The 22697-nt window shown below is 42.8% G+C and overlaps 1 protein-coding gene across 2 annotated transcripts in view; it reads right to left on the reverse strand.

Annotated features, from left to right (window-relative positions):
- Positions 1–249: 249 nt before the first annotated feature.
- SLC27A1 (solute carrier family 27 member 1) overlaps positions 250–22697 on the reverse strand; it is a 46960-nt gene continuing 24512 nt past the window's right edge. For both annotated transcript variants that reach the window (XM_061614466.1, XM_061614467.1), the window contains exons 8-13: positions 22026–22235; positions 19033–19159; positions 17811–17948; positions 16201–16365; positions 13469–13615; positions 250–2161 (exon numbers count right to left, since the gene is read on the reverse strand). In XM_061614466.1, the coding sequence (XP_061470450.1) occupies positions 2004–2161; positions 13469–13615; positions 16201–16365; positions 17811–17948; positions 19033–19159; positions 22026–22235 (945 nt within the window). In that variant the 3' untranslated portion in view covers positions 250–2003. The remainder of the gene's footprint in view (positions 2162–13468; positions 13616–16200; positions 16366–17810; positions 17949–19032; positions 19160–22025; positions 22236–22697) is intronic.

Here is a 22697-nt window from a genome sequence, read left to right on the forward strand (position 1 = left end):
TGGCTTAGTCACATGGGGGTGAAGAGATGCAAAAGGTAATCTGATGCTGAGTGGTCTCACCCACAAAGGCCTTTTTGCTGGACTAGCTACATCAATCCATTTAATAATACCTGACAGAACAGAACTGAGCTTGACTGAGACTGAAGACTGGCTTCTGCATTTGACTGAAATGACATGCAGATGAATACATCAAAGATTTTTATTACGACAAAAAAAGGTAAAAGAGAAAGAAACTTTTAAGATTTATTTATTTTTCCAAAACAAAGTTATATTTTGGCAATAGCGACCCCAATTGAAAATGTAACTTTGCTTCAAATAACCAAGTTAGCCTGTGCATTATTTTTATTTAAACCATGAGTGAACTATAGTATTTTTTAAAAAATCTATATCCTTTTCTTCAAATGGTGGGACTCAGTTAGTTGCAGGTGCCTTTGTTTTTTTTCCTGAGGATTAATAACAAAGCTAAATTTATTTTAAATGTTACACTGCTTTGTCTGGTTGTGAGGAAAAGTTACAAAAGGCACATTCTGAGAGAAATTTTCAAAAAAGGAAAAACACATGCTCTACTTGTTTCTGCACCTTTACTTAACAATGGCCCTAGTACTGTATGCACTCCATAATACAACATAACATTGTGCAGAAGTCTTTATAAAATGGTTTTATGCAAAGTTTCATTTCTGCCAAAGACAGAAATTCAGACAGAAAGTCAAATTCTCCACATCTAAAGTGGCTCAGGGAACAGAAAGAACTGGAACATTCCAGTAAAACAATTCAGTAAAAGTTCATCCTAGTAATATCTACATCAGTAGGAGTATAGTTATAACAACATGATCACAAGAATTACAGCATCTTTGAATGCAAGCTCACACCAAACTCAGCACCCCTTCTGTCTTTTTTCAAAATTTCTTAGCGCTGTCTATAGAAATTGCACTAGTAAAAAACAGTTAGAAATGCCCACAGTTATGTACTGATGGAAAGTGAATGTTATGATTATGTTGCAACTTGGATTTGATCTGCCGCCACATTTTCTACAGAAAGTAGTGTGCATCAATGAGACCGAACAAATGTTGTCACCAAACCTGGCCCACAAGTCTATCAAATTGTTTTCCAAGATTCTAGATCAACATCACATCCTTTGAAATATTGCAACTCTGGTTCAAGAACTGCCATTTATGCAAAGATGTCTTTAGGCAGATTACCAAAACACAGTGACTTCTCCCATAAGGACACAAAGTATAGCACCTTATTAATATTCTGTAGACGCATGGAAGCTTTTGAGCACCACAGTGCTCTTCTCAGGTCATTAGAAGGAAAAGCATTTCCTGTAAATTTTTCTGCCCAAATTTGCTTTTGCTTTAATAAAACCTACTTAATATACCAATTTTGTTACTTCATCAAATTAGTTGTGTTATTTTTAAGACCCACGCCTCTGCAGAAAAAAATCTTGCATTTTGACAGTCAGTCCTTCAAAGTCCCACATAAACACAGGGGTAGACCTTACAGTGATGATAGCTGGAAGGACTAGATATTTGTAAATTAGGAATCTAGAAATCCCAAAACAATTGGAGGCTTTATCCACAGCAATGATGCTACTGCCTCCAAGCAATGAAATTCAGCTTACACCCAGAGCAGAATGCTAGCTGATCAGTGCTATTGAAGGCTTAGTTACAACCATCATACTGAGGCCTTTGAAAGCATAATAATGCCAACCATAAAGCCTTCCTGCTTCATATGGCACTTCCCAATGTAATGCTTACAAAAAAGGGGGGAACCATTCTAAAGACTAAACGGCAGAAGACAGCCACTGTCTTTGCCCAGGAAACAGTTAATGTGCTTTTAAAAAAGGTGAGGGCCACTCAACTCCCATTCCCTTAGTAGTTTTTGTCCCTGATGCAGATGTTCTGAATGGAAAGCTTACTTCACTTATTTAGCTCAGTCTGTTTCTCTATCCAAGCAAAGCCCTCCAATACCAAACTCTTCACCAGTGGCCTTTGCTGATGAAATCACAGAGACACTTTTCCAGCTTGGATCCTCTCAAACATACATTCATCCATAGGTAGGTACTTCCCAAGTTTTACATCCAAGAAATATAACCGATCAGATGTCTGGTGTGGGTTGAAGCCTTCCTTTTGCAAACGTGTTTTTTGAATTTTGAAAGTGCCTATTGGAAGAAAATAAGTTGTCAAAAGATGGAAAGTTTATCCAGAGTGGAAAATGGGGACAGAGACAAGAAATAACTGTACTCCGGTGTTAGTAGATCTACACTGGCTACCAGTTGTTTGCCGGGCCCAATTCAAGGTGTTGGTGTTGACCTATAAAGCCCTATACGGTTTCGGCCCAGTTTATCTGAAGGAGCGCCTCCAGCATCACCAATTATGCCGCCTGACGAGATCAGCCACACAAGACCTGCTCTCAGTCCCGCCAGTTAAAATAGTGAGGCTGGTGCGGACTAGAGAGAGGGCATTCTCGATTGTGGCCCCCACCCTCTGGAATTCCCTTCCTTTCGACCTTCGCCATGCCCCCTCCCTGATAGGCTTCCGCCGAGCCTTGAAGACCTGGCTGTTCAGGCAGGCCTATGGGATCCCTGGGGTGGGTTAGCTTTTAACACTGTTATTAATCAGAATTGTAGTGTTTAGTCTAATTATTGATTGTGGCCCTCATTGTTTTATATTGTATTTTATTGTATTGATGTACGTCGCCTAGAGTGGCCATTAATTCGGCCAGATAGGCGACTCATAAATAAAATTTTATTTTATTATTATTATTACTTGGGAGTTGAAAGAAGAGGGTCAGATTGAAGGAACTGCACTGATCTATTTTTCAAAGCAAGCACATCTTTTGCAAAACATGATTACAATTCAAACTTCAGCAAGATTCAGGAGGAAGCCTGGTTACTTCTGTGAGGCAAGTTAATATTATTATTAATTTGATTTATTGAGAGATGGATTGCCTTCAAGTCGATCCCTACTTATGATGACCCTATGAACAGGGTTTTCATGGTAAGTGGCATTCAGAGGGGGTTTGCCCTTGCCTTCCTCTGAGGCTGAGAGGCAGTGACTGGCCCAAGGTCACCTAGTGAGTTTCATGGCTGTGTGGGGATTCGAACCCTGGTCTCCCAGGTCGTAGTCCAACACCTTAACCACTCCGCCACACTGGCTCTCAATTTGATTTATTAGTCACCCAATATAAAAATAGCCTCCAAGCAATTTATAAAAGGAATGAAAATAGTGTTAAAAACATAGCAGTCATCAATACACTAACAACAACCTCAAGATGCGAACAATACTAACAAAGGGAATGAAAAGGTAGGGAGAGAAATCGCTAAGATGTCATTAATGTTTCCAGTATAGAATATAGTGGACCAGTCATCTTGCCGCTATAGATGATCCTAGATAGGGGCTTTATGTCACAAACAGGTTGTTCAAATCTGTTTTCTGTGGGTGCATGCAATTGGCATGCAAGCACATGCTCCATTTTTGAGACTTTGAGCACTACTTCCCTGCCATCCACTACCTTTTTTTATTCTAGGCATGTGTGCAGATTTCTAATTATCTCTGCGTCCACACACACACACACACACACACACACACAAATCCACAGGATTTATGCAACAGCAAATGTTACCAGATTCCAGTTACCATGTTTCACAATGTGCAATGTGGTGTATGTACTGTGATTACAGTCTCCATGTTAATCCATCCCACACATGGGTTGAGATCTTGAGAGAACAGTTCCTCTGAAGCAGATCGTTGAAATTCCAATGTGCCTTGCCATCAGCATGCGGCAACTGGTGGAAATAGGCACACTCATATTGTTTGAGGTGCCAGAAACAGACAGACTCTGCTTAGTGAGGAACAAAAAGAAGCAAGGGTGTAGCAATAAAGACCATCACTGAAACATCACTGACAGGCTGTTTAATAGGTTATTTTTACTTAATGGATTTTCTGCTGTAAGAGGAAATCCAGACAAAATGTAAAAACACTATGGGCTGGCATTTTGATGATGACAGTGTAGTGTGGATGGTGCAAAAACAGTGTGCGTGAACAGCACTGAATCCACACTAAACTCCTGGAAGCACCCTACATCTCAGACAAAGCGGCCAGACTTACAAGGTAGAAGGATGGGCAAAAAAAGAAAGGGGGTATTTTCTGTGGTGGCCCCATGCCTGTGGACTCTTCAACTGTTGACATCTGAAAGTCCACCACACTCCAATCTTTACAGAAAGCTCTTTCAGCTGGTTTGTAGATAGGGCAAACGTTATTCAGCTGTGGGGATCTTTTTACTACTTAATTTTTTTTGAACTATGTTTATGTATTTGTTATCTGTATTGTCCATTGCAAGTTTCGGGGCGGGGGTATATCTTATCCTGTTACAGTTTATGTATTCTTGTTTTAAATACGTAACTTACCTTAGAGAATTTTCATTCAGAAAGGCAGTGTATAAATGTTTTTAAATAAGCAAGCATGCAAGCAGGTGTTTATGTATTCTGTTGGAAACCTACTCCAACCTCTAAAGTGTTTTACATTGATAAGATTCTTGTAGTCGTAAGACATACAAATCAACATTCCCTGGGTTTCTCAAGAGTGTGTCATGTGTCTATGTGCACGTACCCATTTATAGTCTGTCAGATGCAAGTTCCAAGTACTGTTTGTATCACTGATGTTTGGTAAACATCTGGTCACTGCAGAGAGTGGGAAGATTCAACGCTGCTTCCAGCCCCTTCTTAACATTGAACATTGCCTACAAGAATCGTTGTGGGTGGTGATACCATGCCCCAGGAGGGATTTAATACTGGGAACAATCTATCGTCCCCCTGATCAAAATGCTCAGGGAGACCTTGAGATGAGATATGAAATTGAGGAAGCATCCAAACTAGGAAATGTGGTAGTAATGGGTGACTTCAACTACCCAGACATAGACTGGCCACATATGTGTTCCAGTCATGACAAAGAAGCAAAATTTCTAGATATTCTAAATGACTATTCCCTAGACCAGTTGGTCATGGAACCGACCAGAGGGACGGCAACGCTGGACTTAATCCTCAGTGGGGACCGGGACCTGGTGCGAGATGTAAGTGTTGTTGAACCGATTGGGAGCAGTGACCACAGTGCTATTAAATTAAACATACATGTAAATGGCCAATTGCCAAGAAAATCCAACACGGTCACATTTGACTTCAAAAGAGGAAACTTCACAAAAATGAGGGGATTGGTAAAAAGAAAGCTGAAAAACAAAGTCCAGAGGGTCACATCACTCGAAAATGCTTGGAAGTTGTTTAAAAACACTATATTAGAAGCTCAACTGGAGTGCATACCGCAGATCAGAAAAGGTACCGCCAGAGCCAAGAAGATGCCAGCATGGTTAATGAGCAAAGTCAAGGCAGCTCTTAGAGGCAAAAAGTCTTCCTTCAGAAAATGGAAGTCTTGTCCGAATGAAGAAAATAAAAAGGAACACAAACTCTGGCAAAAGAAATGCAAGAAGACAATAAGGGATGCTAAAAAAGAATTTGAGGAGCATATTGCTAAGAACATAAAAACCAACAACAAAAACTTCTATAAATACATTCAAAGCAGGAGACCATCTAGGGAGGCAATTGGACCCTTGGATGATAAGGGAGTCAAAGGTGTACTAAAGAACGATAAGGAGATTGCAGAGAAGCTAAATGAATTCTTTGCATCTGTCTTCACTCCCAATTTATAGCAGTTGATCCTAGTGAGATGTCCAGAGCACAGTCTTGTCATGTTTTATTGGATGAGTTTCAGTTGGTTCAGCTCGAAGACGTGGACAAGGTGCTTGGACTGGTACGTGCAACCACTTCAGTACTCGACCCGTGCCCCTCTTGGCTTGTGAAAGCTAGCAGGGATGGGACAGCTGGCTGGGCCAAGGAGGTGATAAATTCTTCTTTGCGAGAGGGAGTGGTCCCCAGCTGTCTGAAAGAGGCAGTGGTGAGACCACTCCTGAAGAAGCCTTCCTTGGACCCAGAAGATTTCAGCAGCTACAGACCAGTAGCAAACGTCCCATTCCTGGGCAAGATCTTGGAACGAGTGGTTGCTGGCCAGCTCCAGGTGCTATTGGATGAAACCGATTATCTAGATCCATTTCAATCGGGCTTTAGGCCCGGTTTTGGCACTGAGACGGCCTTGGTCGCCCTGTATGATGACCTATGTCGGGAGAGAGACAGAGGGAGTGTAACTCTGTTGATTCTCCTTGACCTCTCAACGGCTTTTGATACCATCAACCATGGTATCCTTCTGGAGAGGCTGGCAGAGTTGGGAGTTGGAGGTACTGCTTGGTAGTGGTTCCGCTCCTACTTGGTGGGCCGTCTCCAGAAGGTAGTGCTTGGGGAACATTGCTCGACACCGTGGGTTCTCCAATATGGAGTCCCGCAGGGGTCAGTTCTGTCTCCCATGCTTTTCAACATCTACATGAAGCCGTTGGGTGCGGTCATCAGGAGATTTGGAGTGCGTTGTCATCAGTACGCTGATGACACGCAGCTCTACTTCTCCTTTTCATCTTCTTCAGGTGAGGCTGTCGATGTGCTGAACCGTTGCCTGGCCACGACAATGGACTGGATGGGAGCTAACAAACTGAGGCTCAATCCTGACAAGACTGAGATGCTGTTGGTGGATGGTTTCTCTGATTGGATGATGGATGTATACCCTATCCTGGATGGGGTTACACTCCCCCTAAAGGAGCAGGTTTGTAGTTTGGGAGTCGTTCTAGACTCTTCCCTTTCACTTGAGGCTCAAGTAGCCTCGGTGGCTCGGAATGCGTTCTACCAACTTCGGTTGGTAGCCCAGCTACGCTCGTATCTGAGTAAGGAGGACCTTACATCAGTTGTACATGCTCTGGTAACCTCACGTTTGGATTACTGTAATGCGCTCTATGTTGGGCTGCCTCTGAAGACAGTCTGGAAGCTACAGCTAGTGCAAAATGCAGCGGCCAGACTGTTGACAAGGACCAAATGGTCTGAGCATATAACACCTGTTCTGGCCCGCTTGCACTGGCTACCAATATGCTTCTGGGCCAGATTCAAAGTGCTGGTATTGACTTATAAAGCCCTGTACGGCGTGGGACCATGATACTTGTTGGAACGCCTCTCCCGCTATGAACCGGCCCGTACACTACGTTCTGCTATGAAGGCCCTCCTCCTGGTTCCAACTCACACTGAGGCCCGGAGGGTTGTGACAAGATCTAGGGCCTTCTCAGTGGTGGCCCTCGAATTGTGGAATAGTCTCCCCGAGGAGGTCTGCTTGGCGCCGACTTTGTCATCTTTTCGGCGCCAAGTTAAAACCTTCCTCTTTCCCAAAGCATTTTAACTGTACTTTTTAATTTAATATGACTTACATGGATTTTTGTACTGTATAGTTTTTTATTGTATTTATTGTATTTTTCTGCTGTTCACCGCCCAGAGAGCTATTGCTAGTCGGGCGGGATATAAGCCAAATAATCAATTAATCAATTAATTAAGTAAGTAAGTAAGTAAGTAAGTAAGTAATTAAGTAAGTAAGTAATTAAGTAATTAAGTAAGTAAGTAAGTAAGTAATTAAGTAAGTAAGTAAGTAAGTAAGTAAGATATAGGGCAGATCCCTGAACCTGAACTAACATTTGCAGGAAGGGATTCTGAGGAACTAAGACAAACAGTGGTAACAAGGCTTAATAGACAATATAAAAACTGACAAATCACCGGGCCCGGATGGCATCCACCTGAGAGTTCTCAAAGTACTCAAATGTGAAATTGCTGATCTGCTAACTAAAATATGTAACTTGTCCCTCAGGTCCTCCTCCGTGCCTGAGGACTGGAAAGTGGTAAATGTAACGCCAATATTCAAAAAGGGATCCAGGGGGGATCCCGGAAATTACAGGCCAGTTAGCTTAACTTCTGTCCCTGGAAAACTGGTAGAAAGTATGATTAAAGGTAGATTAACTAAGCACATAGAAGAACAAGCCTTGCTGAAGCAGAGCCAGCATGGCTTCTGCAAGGGAAAGTCCCGTCTCAGTAACCTATTCAAATTCTTTGAGAGTGTCAACAAGCATATAGATAGAGGTGATCCAGTGGACATAGTGTACTTAGACTTTCAAAAAGCTTTTGACAAGGTACCTCACCAAAGACTTCTGAGGAAGCTTAGCAGTCATGGAATAAGAGGAGAGGTCCGCTTGTGGATAAGGAATTGGTTAAGAAGCAGAAAGCAGAGAGTAGGAATAAACAGACAGTTCTCCCAATGGAGGGCTGTAGAAAGTGGAGTCCCTCAAGGATCAGTATTGGGACCTGTACTTTTCAAATTGTTCATTAATGACCTAGAATTAGGAGTGAGCAGTGAAGTGGCCAAGTTTGCTGACGATACTAAATTGTTCAGGGTTGTTAAAACAAAAAGGGATTGCAAAGAACTCCAAAAAGATATCTCCAAACTGAGTGAATGGGCGGAAAAATGGCAAATGCAATTCAATATAAACAAGTATAAAATTATGCATATTGGAGCAAAAAATCTTCATTTCACATATACGCTCATGGGGTCTGAACTGGCAGTGACCGACCAGGAGAGAGACCTCAGGGTTGTTGTGGACAGCACGATGAAAATGTCGACCCAGTGTGCAGCAGCTGTGAAAAAGGCAAATTCCATGCTAGGGATAATTAGGAAAGGTATTGAAAATAAAACAGCCGATATCATAATACCGTTGTATAAATCTATGGTGCGGCCGCATTTGGAATACTGTGTACAGTTCTGGTCGCCTCATCTCAAAAAGGATATTATAGAGTTGGAAAAGGTTCAGAAGAGGTCAACCAGAATGATCAAGGGGATGGAGCGACTCCCTTACGAGGAAAGGTTGCAGCATTTGGGGCTTTTTAGTTTAGAGAAAAGGCGGGTCAGAGGAGACATGATAGAAGTGTATAAAATTATGCATGGCATTGAGAAAGTGGATAGAGAAAAGTTCTTCTCCCTCTCTCATAATACTAGAACTCATGGACATTCAAAGAAGCTGAATGTTGGAAGATTCAGGACAGACAAAAGGAAGTACTTCTTTACTCAGCGCATAGTTAAACTATGGAATTTGCTCCCACAAGACGCAGTAATGGCCACCAGCTTGGATGGCTTTAAAAGAAGATTAGACAAATTCATGGAGGACAGGGCTATCAATGGCTACTAGCCATGATGGCTGTGCTCTGCCACCCTAGTCAGAGGCGGCATGCTTCTGAAAACCAGTTGCCGGAAGCCTCAGGAGGGGAGAGTGGTTTTGCACCCAGGTCCTGCTTGCGGGCTTCCCCCAGGCACCTGATTGGCCACTGTGAGAACAAGATGCTGGACTAGATGGGCCACTGGCCTGATCCAGCAGGGTCTTCTTATGTTCTTAAACGCAGTAGGAGAATGTTGTAAAAAAGATTAACATGGAAGCCAATATAAGTGAGGATATTTATAAGAAGTCTTTGAAAAGACTTGCACACAACTGCGAGAACAGAAAGTGACAAGATGAAAGTTACATATCCGTATGACTGTTGAAATCCACAGTTCTTTGGGCTCATCTCAAGCTTGTATGAAGATTTTACATGTAAAGATGTAAAATCAAGCTCAGCAATTCTTCCTGTAGTTTTCACAGAGTTCAGCTTTTCTTGTGCTGAAGTTTATGTTTTCTAGGGCAGAATATGCACACAGCTATTTCTTGTGTAATCAAGACACAAAACAAAGGTTGGGGCTATACAAATGGGAGAAGGCTCAGTGACTAGGCGCACAGGAGTCATTACAGACAGAGAGGAGGTTTAGTCCCAACCCCAGAAATGACTACCAACCCACCCTGACCTTCTCCCATAAAAGTGAATGGCAACCATTCACATCTACGAAGTGAAGCACTGCAACTGGTTACACTTTTGCAGTGAAGGTTACCCTGTACCCCTCATACAAGCTGTGCCAGTCCTCACTGAAATGAATTTTGCAAGAGGGTGCAGTGTGTTAGGGTGCCCTCCCATTAATCACAGTAATTTGAACGGATTCATCTAAATTCCAGCCATTAAGTTTGCCTCTCTTCTGGGTTAGAAATTATCTTCATGCCCAATTCTTCCTCCAGATTACACAAAAGATCATCCTTTCATCTTTTTGGTTAAGTGCATGATCTATTAAGTTCTGTCCGTTGCTATTATATTTAGACAAAGATAGTAGTGCAAGACAGAGTGAGCCCGTATGCAAAATCTGGGGCCAATTAACTTTAGTTAATTAGGTCAGTCTTAGATTTCAAACAAAAAATACCACAGATCATCCAGGCTGCTCTGGCAACAGCATCTGGATTCATTTGCAGCATAATCTATCGACTTGTATCCAGCTAGTAACTACTTAGCAGTGAAATATCAAGCAGCTCCTCCTTTCATGTCATTAAAATTACCATTTGATACATTTAATTCTTCATCACACAGTCTGTATCACATGCTGGTTTGCTCCTGGCATCTAAATCTGGCTGCATTCACTTTGCTAAAATAGGCAAAGTTTCTCATTTGTTTAAAGCAAAAGTAGATTTTCAACCCCATGCCAATCGTGAAAAGGCTCTTAATTCCAACATGAGTGAGTGCAAGCATGAATGCCAAGATGCTGAAGCAAACAGGCCGTTTCTTTGTGAGCACAGACAATGGATTCTTTAACAACAAACTTGACCAACAGCCTACTTGTAAATCCGTGCCATTTGAAGAAACCCGCTTAGAACACATCCTCCAGCAAAAGGAAGAACAGAGAATTCTGTGTGGTTAGCTCAGCTGCTTCATGAACAACAGGCTGGGATACTGAGAAAGATAATGTGTGTGAGCGGTGTGTGTATGCGGGTCAATTCCCACAAGCAGTCTCCATTTGTTAGTATATATAAGCATCTGCAATTACTATGTTTGATGGCTAGGAGGTCACCAATCTCAAGAAGTGATATAAAACACACAGGGTCGGGGGTGGGGAGAGAAAGAGAGAGAAAATAAATGCTCATAGTGAGTTAATCTACCACTACGATGTCCTTACAAAACAAATCAACTTGCCTCCAGAACCTCTTGAGAAGAAGCAATTCCCACCTTGCCTTCACTTTGGTCTCACTTTACTCAGAGAAATGGAATGTGCTGGGAGATGTGGAGCCGTCAGAAAGTCGCCCAGTCGAAACCCTGGTGACGGAGTGGAATAGGGAGATCACCAGGGCAATAGACTGGGTGGCTCCAAAACATCCTCTCCCACTGAATAGAACTCAGTTTGCACCCTGGTATACACCACGCTTACGGGGCCTGAGGCAGGAGGTGAGACGACTAGAGCGCCGGTGGCAGAAATCTCGTTCTGACAGCGATCGGACACTGGTTAGAGCAGCAATAGCTGCCTATCAAGTGGCAACGAAGGCAACGAAGAGAGAATTCTTTGCTGCCTCCATTGCGTCTGCAGAGTGTTGTCCCAGGAGGTTGTTCCAAGTGGTCCGAAGCCCGGTCGGTCCGGTTGCACAGGAACCCTTGGAACATTCTAAAGCCTCCTGTGACAAATTTGCCAAGCACTTTGCTGATAAAATCAAGCGCCTGAAGAGCACGATTCCGTACGCCGTGGACACAAGTAGTGAGCCAGAGCTGGCCAATTGCATTCCGGTCCGGTGGGATCGGTTTCAGCCCCTTCCCTCTGAGGAAGTGGACAAGGTGCTCTCTAATGTGAGGCCAACCACGTGCTTGCTTGACCCTTGCCCTACATGGCTCATTGTGAGCTGCAAAGAGAAATTGAGCGAAGGGATCAAGGCAGTGGTGAATGCTTCCTTGGAAGAGGGTGCAATGCCATTAGCCCTCAAGGAGGCAATAATAAAGCCCATTCTGAAAAAGTCCTCCTTGGATCCCCAAGAGTTGAACAACTTTCGCCCAATCTCCAATTTACCATTCTTGGGCAAGGTGATTGAGCAAGTGGTGGCTACTCAGTTACAGACACACTTGGATGAAGCGGATTATTTGGATCCATTCCAGTCGGGCTTCAGGACTGGACATGGAACTGAAACAGCCTTGGTCGCTCTGGTGGATGATTTGAGGAGGGCGTTGGACAGAGGTGAACTTACATTCCTCGTCCTCCTGGACCTCTCAGCGGCTTTTGATACCGTAGACCACAGTATCCTCCTGGATCGCCTGAGGGGAATGGGAATAGGAGGCACTGTTTTACAGTGGTTCCATTCCTATCTCTCAGACAGGCACCAGCGGGTGGCATTGGGAGATGAGGCTCTCAATTGTGGTGTGCCACAGGGTTCTATCCTCTCTCCCATGCTATTCAACATCTATATAAAGCCGCTGGGGGGCATCATCAGGAGATTTGGGCTGCAGTGCCGCCAATATGCGGATGACACTCAGCTCTGTCTCTCATTTAAGTCCTCACCAGAGATGGCTGTGGATACCATTTCCAAGTGCCTGGAGGCCGTAAGTGAATGGATGGGAGGAAACAGGCTGAAGCTGAACCCCGACAAGACCGAGGTACTGCTTGTGGGAGATAGGAGGAAGTTGGGTGATTTTGACCTGGTGTTGAATGGGGTAAGATTGCCCCTGAAGGACCAGGTTCGCAGCCTCGGTGTTGTTCTTGATTCCCAGCTGTCCATGGAGGCTCAGGTCGTGGCGGTGAGCCGGGCAGCTTGGTATCAATTACATTTGATACAAAGGCTGCGACCCTACCTCCCTGATCATCTGCTCCCACGGGTGGTACATGCCCTGGTCTCCTCTTGCTTAGACTATTGTAATGCGCTCTACGTGGGGCTACCCTTGAAGACGGTCCGGAAATTACAGCCGGTACAGAACGCGGCGGCAGGTCTGATCAAGAACAGCCGCCGCCAAGACCATATCACTCCAGTACTCAAAGATCTGCACTGGCTACCAGTTATTTACCGGGCCCAATTCAAGGTGTTGGTTTTAACCTTTAAAGCCCTACACGGTTTTGGTCCAGTTTATCTAAAGGAACGCCTTCAGCATCACCAGATAGGCCGCCAAACGAGATCAGCCTCCCAAGACCTTCTCTCGGTCCCACCAGTCAAAACAGCTAAGCTGGTGCGGACCAGAGAGAGGGCATTTTCAATTGTGGCCACCGCCCTCTGGAACTCTCTGCCTTATGATCTCCGCCATGCCCCCTCCCTGACAGGCTTCCGCTGAGAACTGAAAACATGGCTTTTTAGGCAGGCATTCGAGACCTCTGTCTAATTTAGTTTAAATTTTTGTATGATGGGGGTAGGTTTGGATTGAGTATACTTATTGTTGTTTTGTATTATATGTTATATTTTACTCTATGTTATATTTTAGTCTATGTACGCCGCCTAGAGTGGCTGTTAATTCGGCCAGATAGGCGGCCTAGAAATAAAATTTTATTATTATTATTATTATTATAAGTAAGTGACTCTGGGTTATTATACCAAGACAAAGTATTAGAGCATAAAGAACTACAGCAAACAAGCAACTTGGACACCTTCCTAAACTGTGTGGCAGGAGAAGATTTTTCTGCTGATATGCCATTACCTGTGGTGTCAACCTGGGGCAAGAGCCGGAGGAAGATAGGTCGTGCATAAGTGGGTAGCACTTTCTGCATCTCCACATACAGCATGTTAGGGTTCAACTTCGCTTCTGGATCAGCAACGGCTGCCATTCCAGCCTTGCCTTCTACTCCTGAATTTAAAAAAAAACAATAGGAAAAGAGAATGCTCCATTAAGCACATTTTGACATCCCAAAGGGGCAATTAACTCCCAACTTATCAAAATCTACAGCTGGAAATCAAGTTTCACTCTTCCCTCCCAGAAATAACTTCACAGCAAAAGGAAAATGCAGCCTAGCCAGAAAACAAGCAACTGAAGGGATCTTGCTTCCGCCTTCCCACTAGAAAGAACCCTTCTCCAACTGCTACTTGCCCTGTGATTCCATCAGGAAGGCCACTCTGACCTCTATCACTGGCAAGTGAGATGCTGATTAGTTTCATCTCTCCCTATCAGCAAAAACACCAGCAAAAGGGACACCAGCATTGCTCCAACCACATGTAAATGCTAACTGCAACTCACCACTTTGTTCTGGCTTGTCAATCTGATCTTCCTCCCTTGCCTTTCCTCTAGTCTTTTAGTTTGAAAGTCCAAGAGCAGGACTCATGTCTTATTTTCATGTATGTGTCATTCCCCACTGTACAATAACATTGTTTATTGAATTTTAATTGCTACAAGCCATTTTGGGAATCAGTATTTGAAAGGAAAGTGGAGACAAGAATATGATAAAATAGATAACAAAAAAATCCACCCTGGGGGATAGGCATCTGCCTGGAACACTTTCTTAATTCTAAAGATATTTGCTGCCTCTTGCTCACATCAACTCTTCACTCTGAACCTTTCATTTAGGTCAACAGCGATTGTTCAGTGACTCAGTATAAAAGATGTTGTGTTCTGTTCCAACAATCCAACCCAAAATCCAGGCTATGCCACTGAGAGCAAGCAAGAGGAGTCCTTTGGCAGCAGGTAATAGACCCAACCTGTATGCACTAAAAACAATGCTATGCTTCTTTTGTTGGCTTACTAGGCCGTACTACCAATGTGTTTTTTCATCAAGTCTGAAATGTTTCAAGATGTATGGGAATGGAGCTGTGTTATCAGCTATGCCTGGCCTGAGAGAGCAGACATCCAAGGCCAGACAGGTTGTCATGGTAACGGGAGATAACAGCTGGGAAAGTTGTGACAGCCTGCTGTTAGTTCTTCCTTCTTCTGTGTGTGTCTTTGAAGCAAGCAGTTCTACCTAGTTCTATCTTGAAGGGGGGGAAACTCTACATGTATCTACTTTAAAAGCCTTTGGCCGTAATGTCTTAGTAAAGACTCTTAAACTTTCTCAAGCCTCTGTGATGATTCTTTACCATCTTACATCCAACGTAACGTGTTGTTTCACGCAAGAACCGCCAACCATCAACATCTTTACCATTTTTCTGCAGTACCCACCCTCCATCAAGCCCTCAGCATTCCAGAGAACCAACTCAGGATCTAATAGGAAACAAATGGTCAGAGAAGCTACATCCACATGTACTCTTGAGCAACATGTCCCATAAACGTGGACACAATATTGGCCTCTGGATGATCCCCTACTCTTCACACCTTGCACTAGAGACAAGTATTTACATTTAAATTCTATGACAAATGAGGCCATAATTACCATTACACGGCTTGGGACCACTATACCTGATGGAACGCCTCTCCCGATATGAACCTACCCGTACGCTGCGTTCAACATCAAAGGCCCTCCTTCGGGGGCCTACTCAAAGAGAAGCCCGGAATGTGACAATGAGAAAACGGGCTTTCTCAGTGGTGGCTCCCGAATTATGGAATTCTCTCCCTGATGAGGTACGCCTGGCGCCAACATTGTTATCTTTTCGGTGCCAGGTAAAAACCTTCCTCTTCTCCCAGGCATTTTAATATGTTAATATTTAATATTTTAATATTTAACATCTTAACATTGTAATATTTAACCAATTTAATACTTTTTTATATTTAATATTTTAATGTTGAGTTTTGTAGCTGCTTATGCGTTTAATTATGTTTAGGTTTCTGGTATAATTACTTTATTTTTAAGTTGTTTAATATATATTTTAATTGTACATTGGATGTTTATGTTGTGAACCGCCCAGAGAGCTTCGGCTATGGGGCAGTATATAAATCTAATAAATAAATAAGTAAATTAGGTATTCATGATCATATTCCCTCTCAACAGGATGTTCTGATGATACAACAAATACATTTGAATGGTGTTCTTACAAGGTTGGACTTCTATTTTGTCATTTGAATTTGCATCCACTCTTTTAATGTTGTATTTTAAACTGCTGTAACTCACCCTCAAATCAAGTTGTAGGGTGGCTAATAATAATTTATTATTGTTGCTGTTGTTGTTAGCAACATTACCACTACCACTAAGAGAGCTAGTGTGGTGTAGTGGTTAAGGTGTTGGACTATGACCTGGGAGACCAGGGTTCAAATCCTCACACAGCCATGAAGCTCACTGGGTGACCTTGGGCCAGTCACTACTACTACTAATAATAATAATAATGGTAGGTGCTAGGTAAATCCTGCTTCAGTGATGTTCACTTTTCTCTCTCATTAGCTAGTTTGCGGGGGCCCGGTCCCAAAAGCAAACACTGATTTCTAACTATGCTGGGAAGCTATACATGCCTACTTGCTAGTCCAAATTACATCCCCCCATTTCTATATCCTAAAAGCATTATTCAATTTACCTGGCACCTCTACCCCATAAACTGCAACATCTGTCTTGCTGAGGATGTGGCTCAGGATTCCCTCAATCTCTGTGGTGGAGACATTCTCCCCACGCCAACGGAACGTGTCCCCACTCCGGTCTTTGAAGTACATGTAGCCAAGCTCATCCATCACTAGTACATCTCCTGCAAGTAAAACAGCAAATTGCCCTCAATATTCAATCAAACAACAGAACTACCTGCCTTTCATTATCAATGAATAATCTTCCACTAGCTGTTCTGGAGGAAGGATCAAACAACAGCAAGGGAGGTAGGAAAAATGACATCAAGTGCCTGCTCCTGCTCCAGGCAGCTCTCCCCTTCTTCCACAGCAGGGATGGGAAACCTGTGGTCTTCCAGACATTGTTGGACTACAACTCTCATCATCTTCACTGTACAGTTTTCTGCGAATGCTGAAGTTGCACCTCTTTACCCTGGCCTTTGACATTTGAGGTGTATGTTTCAGGACCCACCCCATTCCTGTGATTATAATCTGTTTTAACTGTTTTTAACACTGCATTTTAAACTATTGTAACACACCCTACGACTTGCTGGTCAAGGTTGGGTAATAAATTTAATCATCATCATCCATTACAATTGGCCATGCTGACTGGGCTGATGGGACTGGGGAGTCCATCATCTGGAGGGCCACAGGTTTCCCATCACTGCATACATGGCCATTTACCACCAACTGCCCTGTGAGAAGGATCGTGATAATTTTATATGCTGATTTTTGTGGTTTTAAGCAATGCATTTCAGTGTTACTTGTGAGTTGCCTTGGAAAGATTAGTATCCTGAAAGGCAGGATACAAATGCCTGTAATTGGTTAATTAATAATGAGCCTAGTTGTCTCCACTTCTGCCAAACTGTAATTTCCAGCTGAGGGTTCAGCAGCCGAGGACCAGAGTAAAGTAACCATGTCACTCCCCAGCCACTAATGGGACAGCTCCAAAAGAAAAAATGGTTCAGAGGTTAGAAGAAAGAACTTCTTATGGCCAAAGTGACCCATTTAATGGTTGACAAAACCAAACCAGAAGACTCTTATGAGGACAAGAACTAGTCACTTGAAATCCCCTGCACATGGAGCAGTGCTCAATTGACAGAGCCATACAGAAGCAACGTAGCCAATAAGTAGGTCCCTCCTCCTCATTTAACTGTTTTAACATCTATGTTTTACTTCTAGTTTATATTATTGTTGAACAGCCTTGTCAATCCTGATGAATGGAAAGACAGGGTACAAAGTTTCTTAGATAACTTACCTGCAGAAACAAACAGTCTCATCTGGCACATCCATGGTTAGGAAGTGCTTCTTCCAAGAACCAAGTCACATGAAAGCAGTGACACTCAACTGTTTACACTTGCATGAGTCACTACTGGAAGAGGCATTTTTAACCACAGAAATTCTGGGTCAGATGTTACTTCCTCCACTCGGCTGCAACTATGGGACTGCTCCCAAGGAAGAATTTCAAATATCTGAACTTGCCTTTAGAGACTGAGCATTTGCTGAGTTTATCTGAGCAAAATTATTCTTCTAGGCCACAAGTAGTAATATTTCTATCCAAGAAAGGACAGGATGAAGGCCTGAAGATTACCTGAAAGGTAGGCTTGGTCCCCTTTCTGGAAGACATTGTAGGCAATCTTCTTGTTGGTCGCATTCTCACTGACATAGCCATCAAACCTACGCAAGGGATCCTCCTGGTTTATTCGACCCACAAGCAGTCCTGGTTCTCCTGAAAAAGGGGAAAAGCAAGAATTCCAGATGGAAAAAGGAAGCAGTGAAGATGCTTAGTGCAGTGGAAATCATGACTAGTTGGATGGAATTTGTTTGCATATCAGATTTTCCTGCCTCTGCCACAACATCCCAACAAAAGTAGCTTGATCATTTTTATATTAAAAAAATCTGCTGATATGCCCATAGCCCTATAAAAACAGGTGTGTAGTGAGACATGTAACCCAGTCCTATACATGAACACCCAAACAAATCAGGCTCTGAAGCCAGTCAACTTACAAATCCAGCTTATTTGGACACCATTAACTACAGTTTCTCATTTCAGACATAATGGGAAGCTGTGGTTAACTTTATTTCCCTGGTTTGTTCAACAACCCATGCAAATGCATTAACTGCAAAGGAGGTGCATACAGGTGTTCAGAGTATGTGCATATCATGGCTTGCTGAGGCACAACTGATCACCTGAACCAGGTCAGTATTCCTTCATACATTAACACCAGTTACCCAAACATAACAAAAATACACTATAAGTAATGCAGTCCCAAGCTATTGTTGATTACATACATGGAAACAGTTATCAATAGTCTTTCACTTGTTGGCTAGCTGGCAGCCCCAGTCATAAAAGCTTCCTTTGAATCTCCCAACTCTATGTCAGGGGTGGCTAATCTATAGCCCTCCAGATGTTGTTGGACTCCAACTCCCATCAGCCTCAGCCAGAATGGCCAATGGTCCTAGTCAGAGTAGACTCACTGACATTAACGAACATTAGTCAGTCATGTCTATTAGCTTCATTGGGTCTCTCTGAGTAGGACTAGCATTGAATACCATCTAATGTCTATTTGGGTTCTGGCCATCTTGGTTTTAGTGGTAGATCAACTCTGGGAGATACCACCACCCTGTCAGAAGACAGTCAGAGATGCTCCTGCGACACACCAGCCACAGTTGCCATTACACAGGGACCATTATCTCTCATAATACAATTAAGGTGCAAAGCACATGGGCAACACAGTAACATTTTATAAACCACTTAGAGGTCTTCACTTTCAAGTGGTATATACATTTTGTTAATAAATAAATAAATTTACCTGGATGGCAGGTGATACAAAGCCCATCCTCTTTTCTTATCAACTCCATGGTATCCTCATTTACTTTCACCAAGCGGATAGGATACACATTTGGCAAAATCCGGCTATTGAAGCCGCAGGCGCCAACCTGCCAAAAGATGAAGCAAAGTTTGAAAGACAGTGAAGGCTACCTTGAGTCATTTGCCATTAATTAACCACTGACAAAGGCCGGAGAGTTTCCAGTGTATACAGAAAGTTGAGGTGTCATCAGCTGATGGAAACAAAAAAAACCCAGAAACTAGAGATGAGGGGAAAGAAGAGGGAGCTGACCTGCTCAAACCTTTAATAGCTTGTAGTAAATATCCTGGAGTGGGGTATTGGGGTGGGGTATTGGGGTGGGGTATTGGGGTGGGGTGGGAGAAATGTGTGCCACCTGGTTTTTAAAACTTTGCTATCTTTAGCTTTGAGAGCCTGTGTGTGAGTTCTAGAGGTGATCCAAAAGGGGTAGTCTCACTGATTTATAAAAGTTTGATATCAGGCACGATGGGCTCAACAGACAGTTTAAGAAGGATTTGGGAGGAGGATCTAGGGGTGTGTATAGAAGAAAGAGAATGGGCTGCATTATGGAGCAAACCTCTCCTCCATTCTATTTCAGCTCGACTTCAAGAATCTATGTTAAAATTGACCTTGTGCTGGCACTACACCCCAGTTAGATTGGGGCAAATGCTCCCAGGAACATCACTAGAATGCTGGCGCGGATGCCACATGGTGGGCACATTTTACCACATATGGTGGTCCTGCCCTATAGTAACTTCATTTTGGCAAAGAATCTTCCAAGAGATCTCAAATATAGTGGAACAGATTATCCCGCCAGAGCCACAGTTGGCTTTATTATCCATCTTTTCTTATAATATGCAGCAATCACAATACAAGCAGCTAATCATATTCCTACTGGCTGCAGCAAAATTAGAAATAGCTCATCACTGGAAGCACTCATCCCCCTTCACGACTGATGGACGGTGGGACATGGTGTGGAATTTAATACTAATGGAAAGACTGATACAGCAAAACAAATTTTGCAGAGGAGCCATAAAATCCAGACAAATTTGAATCCACATGGTGGCCTTTTCTTGTTTCTCTCACTTGTGGCGATTGTTCTCAATGTCCCCCAACTCTTCAGGCACAATTCTGGGTTGATCAGCTTTGCTAGATATTCCCTTTTTCAAATAGAGGGTGCTGCTTTAAATATACACATCTGAATGTCTGGGTGGACACCAGCTCTTCTCTCTCTCCTGACTTGTTACATCATCAGTAATAATCATAATCCCCCTAATTTTAAATCTGTCATATTTTTGATTCCGTTTAATACAACAACCCTTCTTCCCCCATTTTATCTAGTTCTTATTTTGTTTTGTTCTGCTCTGCTTGTTTTACAATAGTTCATGTAACAATAGAATGCTGTCATTTATTCATGTTGGATTTTTTTATTACTTATTAGTAATCATGGAAAATTAATAAACATAATTTGGAAAAAAGCATCTATCGTCCCTGTGCTATATAGGGCTGTTTTAGGAGAAAGCAAAGAAAAGGGACTTCTTTCCCAGTCTCCAGAATCACCCCACGACACATACTATGTATGGCAGTAAGACGTTCAGGTTCAGGCAAGATTTATAGTGCTACATAGCACTGCAGAAGGACTCAGAGAACAGGGAGGGGAAAAAAGGTCTCATTTCCCTGCTCCTGAAACATCTACTTTACCCCCCTTCCCCAGACCGCACTACAAGGTTCCTGTTGCAGGTTGGCTGGAGCCCTGAACAGCAGTATTCCTCTTATGGAAAAGGGACACACTGCAACATTTTGCTCCAGGACCAACCTGTAGCAATCTATAAATGAAAACTAAAAGTTGGTAGCAGTCTACACCAGATTCAAAAATATGACGCTGTTAACCTGTATGAAGCTGCCTCATGGTGAGCAAAGCATATTAGAAAAACTATCCTTTCTAACCTCAGCCTACAAACTGCTGTCACATCTAGCACTGACCTGCTGTGTGAAGAGATTTTCCCACAAATCCAGTCACTTCCTCAGTGACTTAAATAATTGCATCTTCCTCTCACTGCATGGTTCACAGCAACTTGCTACAGCCCAGTGCTAAAATGGGGCAGGGTTTTTTGTTACTGATGGTTGGAGCTACAAAAAAAGTTGCAGCAATATGTGTAGGAGTTACTTCCAGTTAACACACTTCAGAAATTTAAGCTTGCATGGAACAGTGTGCAAAAATTAGGCTCAGAAAACCATATGCAACAGGTTAGCTAGACTCCATCCAGCCTCTACACAAGAGTAGGGATTTTTTTTCTGTCAAGGGCCGCATTCTCTTGAGGGCAACTATAAGGGGCCACATGCCGGTAAGGGCTCCCCCTCCTCTTCCTCTTCCCCTCCCCCCTTCCCACTCAGCAGGCTGCTGTGGGAAGGACAGATTAATGTTGTCGGAGGCTTGAATTACTCACTTGCAGAAGACTTCTCCTCTCCTCCTCCCATTGCTTCATCCATCTTGCCCCCACAATGTTTTTTCCATTCACACCCTGCTTGTCTCCCTCCAGACTCCCCCCACCCACATGAAATTTGGCCAAGAGTCATATGTTGTCCACCCCATCTGATGTGAATGAGAATTGTTGTTCAAGCAGATCAACAAAATCTATATCTGTATCTATCTAAATAGAAATTACACATATACCTGTGTTGAATCAGTACACTGCAGGGTTTTCGGAAGGCCTTGAAGACCTATATTTTTCAGTTGGCTTTCTGGAGTAATGTGTATTGGTCGGACTTAGTTATGCTTTCCTGACCTTATTTTAATGAGGAGATTTCCATTATTACTCTTTTGTTTTGGTGTTTTGTGGCTGTAAGTCGTTTTGGACAGATAGTACTCCAAAAAACAGCTTAAAAATATTTTAAAATAAATAATAAATTACACGTACCTCCAAAAGAAAGATTGCCATGGCAGCCCTTTAACGTACCTTTCCATCCAGATTAGCAATGCTGCAGTTACACTCTGTAGCCCCATAAAATTCCCCAATCTGTTTAATTTGGAAGCGCTGGGTAAAGTCTTCCCATATGGTAGGCCTCAAGCCATTTCCTATCGCCAGCCGCACCTGGTGCTGCGTTTCTGCTTCCCGCACTGGTTGGTTTAGCAGATACCTGCAGATCTCCCCAATATACTGGATAATCTAAGGACAAGCAAGACAAACTTTATTTGAAAGATTCATCTATCTAGGAAACCCTTTTCAGAATTAAGAAAATTAGGTTAAGATGGTCCCATAAGGCCAGCTCCCTGCTGAAGCTAAGCAAGGTCAGGTCTGGTCAGTGCCTAGATGGGAGACCGCCAGGGAACCATAGGTAAGCTGCCTTGGGTTTCATGAAAAGAAAGGCGGGGTATAAATGTAATAAATAAATAATAAATAAATAAGATGCATAATTTTTGAAGATTTTTTTATTTTCTTTCAAGAAAAAATGGACAGAAGTTGATCTGTATATCAAAAATAATTCTACTTTAAGTATGAAAAAATGGTATTAAAAGTCAATTAGTATAGAAAATATTGCTTGATGGAACCAAGGTTTTTTTTAAAGACTGAAAGCTTTAATTGATTAGCTAACATAAAATAATACAACAAAGTACCTCTCCTTAATTA

The sequence above is a fragment of the Rhineura floridana genome, chromosome 3 (genome assembly GCF_030035675.1).
Source record: "Rhineura floridana isolate rRhiFlo1 chromosome 3, rRhiFlo1.hap2, whole genome shotgun sequence".
Classification (NCBI taxonomy): Eukaryota; Metazoa; Chordata; class Lepidosauria; order Squamata; family Rhineuridae; genus Rhineura; species Rhineura floridana.